At 41.5% G+C, this 16,702-nt stretch overlaps 1 protein-coding gene across 10 annotated transcripts in view; it reads right to left on the bottom strand.

The window, feature by feature from the left end:
• The window catches only part of fryl (furry homolog, like), a 75,154-nt gene that overhangs the window by 7,755 nt on the left and 50,697 nt on the right, over nt 1-16,702 (bottom strand). For 6 of the 10 annotated variants that reach the window (XM_087836847.1, XM_087836848.1, XM_006790207.3 and 3 more), the window contains 21 exons: nt 16,586-16,698; nt 16,347-16,497; nt 16,158-16,261; nt 15,818-16,000; nt 15,110-15,311; nt 14,643-14,764; nt 14,369-14,556; nt 13,304-13,398; nt 12,582-13,186; nt 12,006-12,274; nt 11,785-11,925; nt 10,741-10,941; nt 10,489-10,650; nt 10,020-10,130; nt 9,701-9,877; nt 8,813-9,013; nt 6,903-7,103; nt 4,676-5,082; nt 1,457-1,664; nt 1,161-1,310; nt 617-715 (listed from right to left, as the gene is read on the bottom strand). In XM_087836847.1, coding sequence (XP_087692973.1) covers nt 617-715; nt 1,161-1,310; nt 1,457-1,664; nt 4,676-5,082; nt 6,903-7,103; nt 8,813-9,013; nt 9,701-9,877; nt 10,020-10,130; nt 10,489-10,650; nt 10,741-10,941; nt 11,785-11,925; nt 12,006-12,274; nt 12,582-13,186; nt 13,304-13,398; nt 14,369-14,556; nt 14,643-14,764; nt 15,110-15,311; nt 15,818-16,000; nt 16,158-16,261; nt 16,347-16,497; nt 16,586-16,698 — 4,090 coding nt within the window. The remainder of the gene's footprint in view (nt 1-616; nt 716-1,160; nt 1,311-1,456; nt 1,665-4,675; nt 5,083-6,902; nt 7,104-8,812; nt 9,014-9,700; nt 9,878-10,019; nt 10,131-10,488; nt 10,651-10,740; nt 10,942-11,784; nt 11,926-12,005; nt 12,275-12,581; nt 13,187-13,303; nt 13,399-14,368; nt 14,557-14,642; nt 14,765-15,109; nt 15,312-15,817; nt 16,001-16,157; nt 16,262-16,346; nt 16,498-16,585; nt 16,699-16,702) is intronic. The other 4 variants (XM_006790209.3, XM_006790215.3, XM_087836849.1 and 1 more) reach the window with 2 other exon arrangements.

The following is a 16,702-nucleotide window of genomic DNA, read 5'->3' as shown; positions in this document are numbered from 1 at the left end:
GAAACAGAGGCATTTACAAGGCTTTTTTACCCCATGGACATATGCATCTACATTTGTGTGTGTGTACATAATAAAAGGAGGAGATTTAATAAGTGCGTTGTATTTAGCGAATTAAAGAAGGCCTGTTCCAGAGCATCCAGAGTATCTAGCCCTCCAGGGAAAATTGCCGTCTCATTCAATTAGCGCCCCTGCATCCCAGAGCTCTCTGCAATCTCATCTCTTTTTTCCCCTCCCCTTTCCTCCCAGCTCCAACCCCTCACAGCTTCTCCCGCCTGGCCTTCTGTAACTGATTTAGGAGAGCTGAGGGTTATTTTTATCCCTTCAGCATGGTTTCTCACTGGTGATGCAGACACTAACGGCAGCTGAATGTACTCATACTGAACACCGATTCAGTGTCTGCAGCTGCTGATGAGACAGACTGGGCTTATCGTGTGCAACATCAGCTATTCGTCTTTATGTTCTCCTGGCTTTTTGCAGTGAAACTGCATAGAGATGAAAACCACTTTACGTGTTTTAAAAATAAAGAGGATGTGAAACAACATGTCTGGTGGGAAAAGGTTCAAAGAGGATAAAGAGGCAGAGATGGTGGATGTGGAGAAAGATAAAAATGGCTTACACGCTCTGCTGCTTCTCTCTTGGCGTTGTAGGTGTCCAAGTGTTCCTGCAACTCCAGCACACTAAACTTCAGAGTCTCCAACAGTCCACAAGAGACCAGCTACAACAACACAGGACACCACACATATTAAGCCACAAAAACATCCACTACATACACACAATGGCCCCAAGGCCTCATGTTAGTGTTAGCTGGTCTCTCCTGAATGACAAATTGGTTTTCATTTGCTTTGACTGTGTTGCCGTTACCACAAATTTAAGCCACAGCCAGTTTTAAATTGGTACCTACTCTTCTTTCACTTGTTGTACATAAAAAATGGATTAGATATTTTTCTGCTGTGTTGACTTCCCTTCTCATTTTTATCATAAATAAACTGGGCATAACACAAACTACACAAAAATATCTACACTGGGACACACACACACTCAGCACGACATAAACCATTTATATAAAATAATCCAGCCGTGTAACTGCTACAACATTACTGGAGTCTCGCTTTATCAGATGCATCAGAATGACTGCAGACAAGCATGCGGGCCAGCCTCACCGTCTCTGCATCCAGCAACACAGTGGGACACTGCGAGCGAGACGTCATGACTTCCAAGGAGCTAAGGAACTGATTACCCATTCGTTGGAGCCTTTCCCCGAGAAAGCGAACAGATGCATGTGTAATGGAGCCAAACTTTCTCTGAATACTCTGGAAAAACACACACAAAAAAGAAAACAAAGTAAGATCATTTGGAAATAAGCTTACTTGTACACAAGATGCAACAGATAAGGAGCAGGCCTATCAGTCAAAACTGCAAGAACATAAAAAAACAAAAAGATGTGGTACACATTTACCTGAAAGAGTCGAGAAAACACGTGGAAAGTATAAACAGCCGAGGACCCATCTGTGTCTGACAACATCTGGTTGACATGGCAACGCCAAGCATCCTCGTCATTGTCATAGGCAACTGGCTGGAATGCAGCCAGGATGGCAGAGAGGAAGGGCGAAGGGGGCGGAGAGGCCTGAATCTCTGGGAAGCCGTCTGCGTCACCTTCATCTTGGCTAAAACACACACGGGGGCCAATAAGCAGTCAGACATGTTATACCACCCCCCCACCCCCCTTTCACTGAAGGACAAATGTAAACATACACACGCGCATGTTGTCACTCGCAGCAAGTAAACAACCTCACATTGCTGCATCTCTGCCTCCCTCACTGAAAATTCTGCTGCAGTGCAACGAGAGCTAAAATCTGCTGCAGTGCTCTCACAATAACAGCGATTAGCATTTTAGCATTACACAGACGTGTCTGTCTCTCTCTCGCTCTCTCACACACACAGACGCACGCACACAGATACTCACAGGCCTGTGGGACCAAACAGCCTGAAGAAGCAGACAGAATATAAGTATCTAAAGCCTGCGCTGCCGAGCGCTGCAACGGACACGGTCTCTGTCCTCATCCTAACTACCGCTTCTCTTTCCCGTACTCTCTCCCCTCGTCTGCAGCTCCACTGTTAGCAGCACTAGCGCACTGCACTCATCCCACACAGGACTGCAGAGAGGTCTATACAAGCTAGGCATTTACACATACTGACTCACACACACACACACACACACACGCACGCACACAGTACTGCAAGCAGAGCCAGCTCCCAACCCACTGAGGTAAAACGTTGCCGAGTTGTTTCATTTTACTCTCTCCCACTCACATAAATCCTCATGCACAGACACCTACACTAACTGGTTAGTGTCCTGCTGTTTTTAGTCAGTCTAAGCTACTCACACAGTTGCTTTCCATGCATGCGTGTCTCTGTTAATTGAAAGAACTTCAGTACAGTTACACATGGAGGCGAGTGAGTCTCTATTTTCTAGTTTGTTCAGCAGTGCTTCTTAATATTGCTTTAGAGCAGTTTAAAGCCCTGACTTTACAACTGTCCTCCAATCAGATTTGGCCCACCTTGAAGTGTTAGGAATGAACTGAAGTCTGCCAACACACGCATAGTTCTGATAGGCCACGCCAAGAAAGAAATTAGCTATCACACCATCTAAATCACGTCAAAGAAGTTAGATTACTCATGCACTGTAGATTAGTCCATATCTTCTTCAGCCACACCTAAACTAGTCTACAATTAAAATGAAAGGTCAGCTGTTTTACTTTACATTTTTAAATGGGAGCTGTCTGACACAGTCTTCTTAAATGGACAGTTCCAGTTAATGTTTCACCATTACTTATTAGTAAAAGGTGGAAAAAAACCATCTGAAAATGAAAGATTTTTAGACTGTGTGAAATTAAAATAAAACCAACTGTACAATGACTTAATGAGCTATCAGTCAGTTGCTCAGCACACTGGTATAAATTCCACCATTTATTCAAACACAAAAGGAAATTAAAACTGCATGTCTTTGCATGTCTAAATGTCTCTTATCGATCAATATTTGCTTTTTGGGTTTCAGGTAAAGGTGATTTACATGATACTGGCAAAACTGGCACAAAAGTCATCCAGCATTTTCTCAGATCTTCTCAAATTCTTTAATACAGTGGTATGAATTAGAGATGGCACGGTACCACTTTTTAATGTCCGATACCGATTCCGATATCATTAATTTGGATATCTGCTGATACCGATATGAATCCGATATAGCGTATTTTGTAATCAATAAAATTGTTTTTTATAAATATCTTGCTGCATTTTGTTTAAGTTCATTGTTTTAAAAAACAAGAGACTGAAGCTATTCTGTTATACCTATATGCAAAAAATATAGTCCACACAAAACATTTTATAGTTCAGCAACACTGATCAATCTAATAAATTTAAACCTATACCATCCTCCCTATTCTGGTATTTTAAAGAGTACTTACCTACCTAACTAAGAGGGTTGCCAACTCCCAGCAAAAATATTAAGGGAACCACCCCCCGCCCTTAATCGATGTAATCAACTTTAATTTAATTCAAGTGTAAAACAAATGCACAGAAATCAATTATTTTTCTACAATAATTAAATAGAGTCAACATCTTTCTTCAACAGAATTGCAGACTGCACAGATGGTACCTTCCGAAAGGAAAACGTACTATAGCTTACAAGGGTGTATATTAGACTTATTAGTTACTATATACAATAATGGATTTCTATACATTTAATCAGGTGACCACTTTGGTTGTAAGATTCAGATAATTATTTATTCAAAGTTTTTAAATGACATAACAAAGAAAAATATTTCTTTGTGCCCCCCTTTCCCTGTTAATGCCCTACCTGGCCCCCCGACAAAACTTTGCTAGATCCGCCCCTGCACAGTTACCAGCCGTAAGCTACATAGAAAAGGATCCTGGTGTTATTTGTCTCTCAGAAACAGTTCATAACTTCCCTTCAACTCATTCATGTCACCTAAAAGTTAAACCTGTTTCTCCATCACCTGTTCAGCTCTGATGAATCAGTAAGGACGTCTCCTGGTTTCATCTTCATGTTTCCCTCTCACCACATATCCAAACGGATATCATGACCAGCAGCTTTTACAGCTGTGGCTCAAGCAAACCTCAGCTGATACTAGACAGTAATATTAAATACATTCTAACAACAGCTTATCACGCTTAAACGTGCTGCTGTTGTTTATCCGCTGGTCTCCTGTTTCTAGCGCAAAGTGGGTGTTAACAAACAAGAAAGATGGGGCTTGCGGCAGAAAAGCCGATCAGCTGATCATTGATCAGTTTCATGTTTGAAGTAATAACCGGAGAGGGAGGGGGAGTGAGAATGTGTTGGAATAAGAGAAGTAGATGCAACTGTGCAGCAAAGACAGAATAACTCCAGCTTTGTGTCTATTTTTTAATTCTAGCTGAAGTACGGGACAAATCGCTTCCTTTTCACCTCAATATGGAACTCCGATGGCCAGTCCAACTGTGGCTCAATGTATCAGTTGTTAAGCTTAAGATTTTGTGATACTTCGGATCGGATTACATTTTTTATTTCTCTCCGATATCCGATCCAGTATTTTAGGTCAGTATCGGACCGATACCGATACGTAATATCGGATCGGTCCATCTCTAGCATGAATACAAAGAAAGACTCTGAAACACCTACCTGGACATCCCAGAGAAGTCCGCCTCTTCCTCCTCACAGCGCTCATCCAGCTCTTTCAGCGCCTGTGTCACATCTTCTTCCCACACAGACCCACAGGTGCTGTCTGGATCTGGATCTGCATCCTGCTTCGTCTCTGATGCCAGACAAAGAGGCAGCACCGTTTGGGACTCGTCCTCACAAAGGAGCCCTGGTGGTGTGTCTATGGCCGGCGGGGGAGGGGGGGCTGGATCCAAGTCCTCCTGAGGGTCTTGAGTCTCTTGGTGATCCTGAGCATCCTGAGGGTCCCGTGAGTCTGGGAGGTCACACATCTCTTGTGGGTCAGAGGGCAAAGGGGGGGCGCTGCAAAACCCTGTGTCCTCGCTCACGCTGCTGCTCAGCTCGTCAGCCGCCGTCATGCTTATAGCATCCTGTAACAGCAAAGCAGAAGGGGGGCTCAGCATGGCAGGTACTTTCACATTACAAAACATCCATTAAAATAATATTTTTATTTGAACAGTGGCCGCCAACACTGATACATAAAACACAGATTCAGAGTTGAGCCTCTCGTAAAACTTGAATTAAGACCACTGTAGCCTATTCTCAAAGCTCACAGCTTTAATTACACAAGTGGGACTTTTAACTTTGTACTTTTTGCAATATTCAGTTTCTCTGACATTGCTCTAGATGTCACGTTATAAGCTAATGTCTATAAAAAAAACAGATCACCCATTATTTATCACAAAAATGCCACTGAAAATTTGACGTCACTGCTAACAGAACAGCAACGTCGCCTGTCGCCTGTCAGGGAGTGACAGACCTACAAATGAATTAAATTAATCGGTGGTGACTCATAACATCTGCATGACAACTGATTTATAGACAATACACTCCATAACTACAGAAACAACTAATGGACTGAATTAGCAACCTAACAAATGAACCAAGTCATTGTAATAAATTGTAGGCAGACATCAAGCAAGGCCGCAATTTATAGAAAACATTAGTATTAGAAGCATCTAACTGACTCATATGTAAAAGGAGGATATGCCGATACATAGTCGGTAGACGCGCTAATAGGAGAGAGCGATATGTTCCCATGTGCTGATATGCTGAAGATGGCACAGGGGTATTCTAATTAAGAGGTCTTTGCTTTTTTTCCCTTTTTGTTTTTCCTTTCTTTATTATTCAAAGTATAGTGCATTAGGGATACTGTGCATGGCAGACAGCCAGTACATCACAGAGACAGCAGCTATATTACAGAAAGCTTTTAGAAGTGGTCATGGCCATCCCGGAGGGAATGAGCAAGACTATTGATGGTTTTATCTAGAGCTCATTACACTAAGAGCTGGGGCTGTGATGGGGGAGATGTCCTTGGGATGATATTGAGACCACTTGCTTGGTTGTGTTCCTAAAAGTTACAGAGGTCACTGAGGGATAGATAGGGGAACCTGATAGAGAACTGACTTGCACTATACACACCAATGAATTTAGTGGTTATTCATATTATACGGATATAAAGCTGAAATATGTTAAACTTCAAAATGCCATGTACATGCAAATGCAAATCAGAACAAAATTATATACTTACCATTGTTAGTGGAAGTAATAAATGTGAGTAGCAGTAAATACAGAAGGCAAGCTATGGCATGTTAATATCATAGCAAATTTCATTGGCTAGCTTTTGAGTTAACTGCACTTGTAAAACTAAGACACCACTTATAAAGGACTCATACTCACACATGCATCTGCCGAAGATTAAGGAGCTGGTGTCTCTTTCACAAGTTTTTAAATGGAGGATTTAGTTGGAAGGGTCAGTTGCTGTGTTATTGTAGGTGAGGTGAGCAGTAACAGCTGACCTGAGGTGAGCTTTAATTTTTTTAACCATTCCCAAAATCATACAATCAAGCCCCACTACTATTAAGGCAGCAAGAGCTACACAGTTAAGACTTCAGCAACCATGCAGAGCAAAGTAACAAAGAAAGAGTGAGAAGCAGCAGAAGCAGCAAACACAAACATGCACACACACGCGCATATATAGATTTTAACCCGACAGCAGCCCGACAGTCTCTCAGAACCAGCACTTTTACTCCATCCTGTCCAAAACCCCCTAAAGGTAGCTGATCGTTTGTCTAAATGACAGATAGGCCAACAAATACAGAAAAAGCAGATACGAAATGAACGAAAAGAAAAAGGCAGGCTAAAAAGCACCCGAGCACCACAGTTTATTGTTGCTCCTGATTCATCGCACCTCAGGCAGCTGACTGCTGGTGCTGTCTGAGTGGGTCATCTCCAACATGGGACTATCCAGTCGAGGGAGGGAGGGTGCAGAGGGCAGAGTGGGCAGGACAGTTGCCTCCTCCGTCATGGCACTGCTGGTGGACTCTTGGGACTGCTGCAAAGAGTCCACATGGTTGGATGCAGTGTCATCCGTAGCAGAATCACTGTTGAGCTGGAAAAGAGAAACACGAACTGTTTGGCTTTTTTGCTGAGGGATGTATGAACACAATAGAGTATGATGTAAACCTTTATTACAAGTGCACTAATGCCTAAAGCCCAATATTTCAAAACCTGAAGTGGACAACGGTTACTTAGGAAGGTCATTCAAAGAGGTACCTCAATAATAACATAATGGTCTTGAGAAGTTGCCTAAAGAGTTTGGAAAGAAGACGACTGGACTTGTTTAATCATGAGCTATAAATACATGGAAAGAGGCCGTTTTAGGCTATAAGATTCTGTGTGTACTCAGTGAAAAATATTATTGTTACAAAACAAAAAATAATGGACTTCAGTTTTGGAATAAAACAGTTTGAAAAACCTGTCTCACAAAAAAATAATGAAAGACAATAATAACAGGCAATTTTCTATAGGATTTTTCATCATATGATTTCCACCAATTGATTATTGATTTTTCCCCCAAAAACCAATCACTTTGCAGTGGGATAACCATATTTACAAAATATAAAGTGACTTTAACATTTATTTTTCAAATACTGATCCTACCAATTACTCATACATTAGTCTACACATTTAATCGCTGAATTATTTAATCAGAGGTCCAGAATTAGTGCTGATTACAAGTTCTCGCTTTGGCACAACTGGTCTCTGTATGTATGTTAAATTACGTACGTAGGGTAAGCAGTAACGTAATACTGCAAACTTAAATTAAGTCACTACATGTGCTGAGATATCCCCAAATATCTTTATGAAATGCAGTAAAACAGAATCTCATTTGAGTATTTTCATAATAATATAGTAATATATTTCATAACGAAATTAGATCATCAACATAAAGCAATAACATTTTAATCTTAGTAAAGCAGACACGCCTACAGATTAATTAACTTTTGACAACTTACAACAACATAATCCCTGTTTCTTTATCAAGCAGAGCATGTTTAGTCATTTTAGTCATTACTGCATCTTCAAAAAAAAAAAAAAAAATGGCTTCAGGCATCAGATCATGCTAGTATCAATAACATCAATTAAATTTATGAGCAGGTTATCTCATTCAAAATTCTAGGGAAATAACACAGAAATACTGCATGCTCGTTTTTCTAGTGTGTAATATTGTATGACTACAAAGTCTCGGGGCAAATGTCCACTAAAGCCAAAAGCTCATTCTCTCACCGTGCACTACCAAGACCAAGAAGAGCAGAAGAGAGAAAGAAAAAATCTGTATTAGACTGAGGACCTACATCCGATAATTATTAGCGTAATTAGCAGATGTAGATAAAGGCCTTGCTGGGAAAGCCAAAGAAAACAAAGAAGAGTTAAAGAAAGGCAGCCAAACTGTTAAACAATGCAAAAGAAACATGCTGGGTTTAAATAGTTGATTCATTTTATATGTAAAGATTTTTATTCAGAAAAATTTCTAATAAGTTTACAAAAAGTGTCCTACACTGCACTAACCAATCGTAGAATTTAAAGGTCTAGGAAACAATGAAAGCATTGGTCTTAAAGCTAGAGGGAGTGGGCTGAGATTTAAAAAGGGATTCTACCACCAGCGAAGAAGCAAGCGTGTAGCTCCTGTCCGCACTGGAAGGAGGTCCAGCATAGTATATGCGCGCGCACACACACACACGCACACCATGCCAGCGGGCTGTGTGGGGAGCATGGTGGCTGGGTTGGGTGGGGGACCCTGATTAGAGTGAGACTTACAAGGCCAGAGCGGGTGAGAATCTGGCTAGCGCTCAATACCTCCTCCTCAGACGATTCGTCTGTGTCCTCGTGGTTGGTGAGGTTGAGGCTTGGCGTGCTGCCCGTGTATTGGCACTCCTGCAAAGACGGCGTGTCCCCTTTGTCCATGCTCTCCAGGGAGCGACGCCGCACACCCCAGTTGAAGTTGTCCATGCTCTCCCCCTGCAGGACAACCAAGTAAACAGCAATGAGGAATGTGGGGAAAAATGATATTGTCTGGGTTAGATATTACAAAATAAGTAAACAAAGAACAACACAAATGCAAAATACATAACTTAAAAAAAATAAGACACTCATGTGATTGAGCGGACGACGTAATTTTATCCATGGGATGGTAAATGATGCAATGATCTACAACTATAAAGGGTTCACGACAACAGGAGCGATGATTTCAAATCAAAAGGTAGTACTGTACTTTACTGGATGACAAAGGGAGACACCAGGGCACTGAAAAGAACAACATATCTTAGTAGCTTTCTTGGCTTCAGACTTACCTGCAGCTCCTTGTGGCAAGAGAAGAGAAGGAATATGTATGTTAGTAGACTTAAGAAGGACATAAAAGTTCTCTACTACAGTAGTAGGACAAGTAAGGCAATTTTAACAAACAAGACATTAATGTTAATCTGTCAAACATCTACTACAGTATGGTCAACAGAAATGATGAAGAGTGACTGAACAGAGCACAGAAGTTCAAGTTCCCGACACTACATACAACTAGAAAACCTTTAACCTTTCTGAGCAGTCCCTTTACACTTGCTATAAGTTCCTTTAAATTACCACCTTTTTATTATGAGAAATGTATAATTTTTCCCCTCATACAGGTGGGGCCATTTGAATGTGCTTTCTCACCTCAGCATCCTCCAGCTCCACATCTAAGAAGTCAAAGTCCTTAAAGACTCCAAACTGCTGCTCACTGCCTGTATCCTCTCCCTGCAACTCCTCCTCTCTGACGGCCTCCTCCACTGTGGGGATAAGACTGGTCTGCTGGTCTGCAGAGTCCAGGTCCTCATTGGATGAGAATACCACCTGCACGGAATGTCAGAAAATTAAATACAATTTTTAATCAATCCATCATCATCTCAGAAGTCCAAATTAATCCAATTCTAACACCACCACAAAGACAGCCTCGAAGCAGAAGCATTGCTCATGTCAGTGATTTTACAGAGACCTTATCTGAAGCTTTAGAGTAGGAGAGGAGTCTTACAGATGGATTTTTTGGGATGCCCGATTCTGGACCACATAAAGATAGGACGTTCATCAGCCTCTCTCTGGTTCTTCTCTGTAATAAGAAGACATGCGAGATGAGAAAATGACAAGCTGACCAGGTCAGAATTCTTTTAGATGGTCTTTTAACAAAAACAGAACTCACATCTTCAGGCAATGCAATGAAATATGTTAATAATAGCAACAGACTGATCAGACTCACATGTGTTTGGCTTTTGTTTGCTTACAAAATACTATTACAACTGCTTAAAATTAGCCAGTATGCATGTAGCAAAAGTAATTATTTTTATGGCTGTGTGTGTGTAAAATAAATTGTCATGACTTAATTATTTAGTTGAGCTTCTTTTCTAGACACGTTAAGCTTGTTAAAGACAGATCATAGCTTAGGTCCGGTGTTTTGTCTGGGAAGGTACCTGAGAGAGTTGTGGCCTCTTCCAGCTTACTTGGACCAGCCCATTGGAATTGGATCCAGATGATGTAGAGGAGGTACTTCTTGTGACAGCAATCACCTGTGGCTTTCCATTCCTGCCTGCTGCAGTACGCTGATCACCATATTTATGCCCAATTATTGGTGTCTATAGAGTCAAATAAACAGATTAGAGATAAAAATCAAAGGTAAATCAATATGGTGAACATAGTAAACTTAAGGAAAGCAGGACACCAACCTCTGAGATGTCAAAGTGGAAGTCCAGAGTCTTCCCGGGCAGCTCTTTAGAAGAGTTGTTGAATATGCGGGTGAAGGCAATTTCTGGTGAGCTGCAGGACTCAGAACTGTAGGAGCGTTGCACATCTTCTGGAACAACAAGGCTGGCTGAACGGGATACAACCAACTTCAAAATGTTTTGGGCCTCTTTCCAATGTGGGCTCTGGAAAAAAAACAAAAAAAACAAAACAATGCAGAAATATAACAAAGCCACTGTGAGGAAGCAAGCTGTGTAGGTGTTTCTGAGGAATTTATGAATGTGAAAGGGCATTTCGGGTCCCAACCAGCTACTATTCATATGGCTTATAGTCATATTGGTAGAATGAGAAAGGAGGCTTAACACAAAAAGCTTGCAGTTCACATCAGTGCACATATGCTAAAAATCTCAATATGCACAAATACAATGTTTCCTTTTGTGGAATGCACAAAAGAAAACACTGACAGTAAGCTAGGATGGCCAAAAGTAGCTTAAGACAGCCCTGGGTCAAATCTGGAAAAAACAGGCTTCATAAATAGGTGTAATAGCATCAAAATACCTCTTTACAGTGACCCTGTAACACGTTATTCTTTCTTAGTCTCAACTGTGCTGCTATGTATAGAGCAGGACACCGCAGTATTTATTCACGTCAGACTAAATGTGAAAATATGCTGTTCTGAGTAAGAAACACAAACACACACACACACACACACACACACACACCTCTGACTAAACATAAGGCATACTGCATATGGATGGCTGGTGCTTTGGTGATTTTCTTGGCAACCACACGGGAGACCCTGGCTGATCCAGCAATAAAACTCTCATTCAGGCATATGTTGTCTGATAAAAAGCAAATCCCACAAAATAAATGCTTCTTGTTGCAAGACTTCAAACTAGCAGTAGATATAATAGCACACTTTACAATTAGCAGCAAGAGAAATTCAATGAGACCTCCACAATGCATTCCTCTTTTGACCCAAACACTAAAGTCGGTCTGTCAGGCTGTCCAGTGACGTCAAGGCTCACCTGAACATATTTGCCAATGATCTTCATGATCTCAAGGTTGAACTGTTTGACAGGAGCTGCTGACAGGTCAATATGACTCAGCAAGCTATAGATGATCTGTAACAAGGACTGCTGCATGCTGGGAAGACCCTTCTCTAGCAGCTGATGGAGACAGAAATGGATACATTTGTTATTTTTCCATCTGTGAGCAACATAAGAAGTGTGACCTTTTTCTCATATACCTCAGCCAAGTAAGTGACCAGATTCAAAGTTTTCTCCGCAAAGGCATCATGGAGGTAACGACAGACCACGTTGATCCAGTTGGTGTAGTCGCGGGAGTAGCTGTGTGTACTGTAAAGGCTCATCATATGGGCCAGGTTAGACAGTGTGGCCGACTTCTCATCCGCACACACTTTGGCGATCTTATCGGCTGTCTCCTTACAGAAAGGAGTGGGGTTGTCAAAGTGCTGGATGAGATGCGGCAGGAGGCACAGGATGTTCAGAGGAAAACCTGCAGACATGAAGTAAAAGTCTAACCTTAAAAATGTAAATCAATACAAATAAATAGAACTGGGGTCAATATGGGCTTATGAACAAGTCACAGTTCTAAATATAGACAGGACAAAATCCCGGCATTACCTTATTTAACAGATGTTAAGATTTATTGCAATGCCAGAGATTCCCCTTTGGGGAACCCCAAAACCCTGACTGGTTTCTGAGCAACTGGTTATTATATATGATCAATTTTCTTGTCTCTTTTATTCATTTTAGATTTTAAAAACTAAATGATTTAAAACTGTAAAAAAGTCATTGGTTACCTGCTACTTGTGAAGGGTCTACCAGTGTTTGTCTGGAGACACTGATGAGCTTACTGAGCAGGTGGATGGTTAGCTCCTGAGTAGCAGCAGAAGTGAAGCCCTTCAGGAAGAGTTGCAGCAGACCAGGGAAGTTGTACCACTTCAGCTTGTTTTGGACCGTCTCCAGACGTTCTCGGCTGTCCGCACGATCCAGGGGCAGCTGGCTCAGCAGCTTGTTGAGCAGTCGCAGAGCCAGCAAGTACTCAAACTCGTAGTCTGACTCGAGCAATGACACGGCGATCCAGAATACCGTGGCCATCAGATTTGAAGGGTCCACAGGTGGCGCAGAGTCCCCTCCTGGACTTCCTGGACCTCCTCTGCTTAGTGATGATAAGCTCCGTGTGCGAGCCAGGTTTGCATAGCTGCCACCAAGTCGGTCAGCAATGTCCAGGGTGTTACTCCGACGCCTGTCAGCTTTTCGTTCACCCATCATCAGGCTGGCTCGAAGAGAGTTGCTGCGAGTGTGGACATAATGCAACAGACCACTACTGTTCATATTCAGCTGGCCTGTGCTTTTCCTGTTGGCAGCAAACTTGGCCCCCAACAAGTGGTCGTGGGTGGAGGTTCTGTGGAAAGAAATGGCAGAATTTTGTACACAGCTATTGCAAAATGTGTCAGGATGTTAGTTAAATTAAGAAGAATTCAAACATTAAAATAATAAAGCTACCAATGAGAAGACTTACTGTGCTAAGGCAGTGAGGAGATCATAGTTTTTCACTGTGTCTGCTAGTGTGTCAATGCCAGACTCCAGCGTCAGGAGAAGCTCAATGACAAAGCCCTGAGGAGAAAAAGTAGGAGAGGTCAGCTCGTCAGAAAGAAATCACAGATAACAGCGAGTTAACACATAGCATCTATTTAATGTTTTTCTACAGAAACAACTCACAGGCCTGTTTTCCAGTTTGATGCAACACGTTTACTATGTATTTTGGCACATGATGTGCTTGACGATACAAAGAGTGGCCCTGGGAAAGTAAACTAAACCTAAACCATTGGGAAAATAATTTGATCACATTATGTTACTGCAGTCACCCCTCATCAAATGTAAAAGCATAACAAGATAAGAAGGTCGCTTCTTCATCAATAGTATTCATGCTTTCTTTAAACCTTTGTCTGTCCTCAAACATTAACTAAAAATGATATACCGATAGTAACTTTCTGTGTAGATGCAGTTAAACAAGAACTGGTTAACTATTTCTGTAGGAACAGGCTTTGCACACCTCTCATAAACACATAAAAGACATAGAAAATCAACCTATTTTTATATTTGAGGTATGGATCTCCCCACACATATGAATGACTTAAATGCTGCTCTCACACTCAGTGCAGCTACTTTCATTGATTATAGTGGAAGTGCAATGCTGCAGCACAGATTCTGCAAATGCGCCATGTGTGAGGAATTCAGTGCAGCCACAGGGTAAAGGACACTGGTCTATGCATGGCCGCTGTATCACTGTTATACATTAAGTGTAAAAATCATGATGCTAAATGTGTGAATTTCACTGGCAAAGTGGCTTTAAAACCAAACACAATGAAACCACGCGCAATTTAAATAAAGAACATTTGACGTTTTGCCATGTGCTATTAAAAACCTCATTCTATGCAATATTTTGCTGTAACACAAGCAGGAATGTTTTTAATAGCTGAATGATCATGTGGTCAAATTAAATATAACCTTTAAAATGTTGTTTCATGTTATGCATTTTGACATTGCAGGTAAAAGACCAGACTTTTTCTAAAAATGTTCTGACCTGAGCTTCCTCTCCAGGGTCTCCTACAGTCTCAACCAACCGAGACAAAATGTCAGACAGTGTGGCAGGAGTCAGAGGTTGTTTGAGTGCCCTGAAAATCTGGAAAGAGCGACCGGCATAGTGGCGAGAAGAACAAGATAGAGCTGACCTTAAAGCTACTTCACTCAGCAATGAGTCCAGTTGGAAACCTGACAGGATACACAAGCACAAACACAAACAGGTAAATATGACAAAAGCACCTAATAAATATCAAGTGGCTGTGAACCCTACAGACCTGTCTGGGAATGCTTGAAGACTGTCACCACATGTCTGACAAAAGCACTCAGCTGTTCAGCGCTCTTAATGTTGGAGTTCTTAGGCGACACATCCTCGTGATTCCAGAGTGGGCCGCGTTTTCTACAATATACAAATAAACACGCATGAACAAATGACCTGAAACACTATCAAAACCTTTAGTGTTATCACACCAAGCAAAGAAACTAACTCCAAAAATCAAACCCATGCAAATCAAAGTACCCCAGTCCTTTTAGACACTGCTGGAAGCATGAAAGCAAATCATTGTACACAATGAGTAACATCTAACAATGTGTTCATAGAAATGCCTACTAAACATGTGAGGTTATATACATTTCTAAATGCGAAAAAAGACAGTTCTTGCCAACAGCAAGTAGTGACACGCATAATTGTCATACATTTCTGGAAAAGTGTTCTTTTTTTTTTTTTTTTAAAGTCTCTTCTCACCTTGAAGTTATAAACTCAATCAGAGCTTTGGCCTTCTCGTCATGTTCAACAGTGACATCTACTTCACTTAGAAGCGTGGGAGAGAGGTGGGACACAGCACTGGCCCCTGCACCAAGGCTTATACTGGACGACGTCGAGCTCGAGCTGAGGCCAGAGTCTGTCATCGGTGATGGCTGACAGTCTGGCAAAAGCTCCTGTATTCCTATAGGAACAAATTGCAAACACATTGTCAGTTTTTCTGCTAGCATTTTACCAGCCAGGTGGCTAGCTTGGGCTAAACACAATTAAAGGTACAGTTGCTAATAATATAAGCAGACCATAAGTTGGTGTCCAAAAGTGAAGGTAGGCTAAATGATTTCTGTATAAAAATATGATTCACTGCTCTCCTTCTTGTATAGACACACATTACTTTATCTTAATTTCTGAATTAGAAAATAAAAGGGTCTTTTTCAGGGAACCTTTTTCTATGGAACAATGATATTGTGTAAATCTGTCTATATGTGGGCAGGAGGTTGCTGCCACCCAGTGGTCAAGTTTGGCACTACGCCTATATGTGTCCTGTTCCCTGTCCTGTTGTTTTCCCCTCATTTCAAAATTACTAAAAAGCAATTCCACAGCTGATAGCGAATCCGCACATGTTTAACTATAAAACAGCGATTCTTATTATAATTGCTCTCTTCCAGTTCTTGTTTCTGTAGCAGAACTAACCTGTGAGGTTGAACTCTTGAGCTACAGGCTTTACAGTCAGGACCCTTGGATCATTGTAGTCTCTGTTGCGTAAAAGCACCATAGCGACAGACTGAACACTGCTATTTGCACCCTGAACTATGAGCAAGTGAAGCAGCAGGCGTTTGCAGTGCTCATAGACCTCTGGGTGCTGGTGATCTAAACCTGAGAAAGACACAAAAGATGAAGACATTTGACATCATTCAACTGAAATTTATAGACCTAGTAAAGGATTATTTATGCAAAAATCCAAATATGCCTAAAACATTTTTGCCTTAATGTATACGAACATATAAAACAGCACAAAAAGAAAGCAATTTACCTAAGAAAACTGCGTGTAGCAGGAGTTGTAGGTAGGCACTCCATTCTACTTTGACCCCATGGTCAACAATGAGGTCTGTGAGTAGGATGACTGCAATGTTACATCTGAAAAACAGAAAAAGTGTAGTGGATTATAAAAAGAAGTCAACACTGCAATGCTTTGTGAGACAAAAAGTTGATTTTTGTGTACCTGTGGAGAGGTACAGCAGGTGTGTTTGTCTCTGGCAAATAGTCCACAAGAGGGGACCAGCAGCCTCCTGTTGGTGGGAAGGGAAGAGGCTCTGGCTGATTGTGATCCATCACTTTTAATCGCCAGTTAGCATAAAGTGGCATGGAGTCACCTGGAAAATAGAGAAGATTAGCAGACATGGTAGTGGGTGGTAGAAAAATGTAATGGTGAGTATGGAGAAGAAAAGATTTCCTGCTCACTCTTCTCATCTTCATAGGAGCCTCCAGAGCTGCTGCTGTAACGAGATTCCAGACGGTGGTGGTGGCGGTTCAGGTTGCTGTTCAGACCACTGTAGATATCCAGGTGTGTGCAACTGT

Source organism: Neolamprologus brichardi, chromosome 23, assembly GCF_056152115.1.
Source record: "Neolamprologus brichardi isolate AB-2024 chromosome 23, ASM5615211v1, whole genome shotgun sequence".
In the NCBI taxonomy this organism is placed as follows: Eukaryota; Metazoa; Chordata; class Actinopteri; order Cichliformes; family Cichlidae; genus Neolamprologus; species Neolamprologus brichardi.
This window is presented reverse-complemented; position numbering and strand designations above follow the sequence as displayed.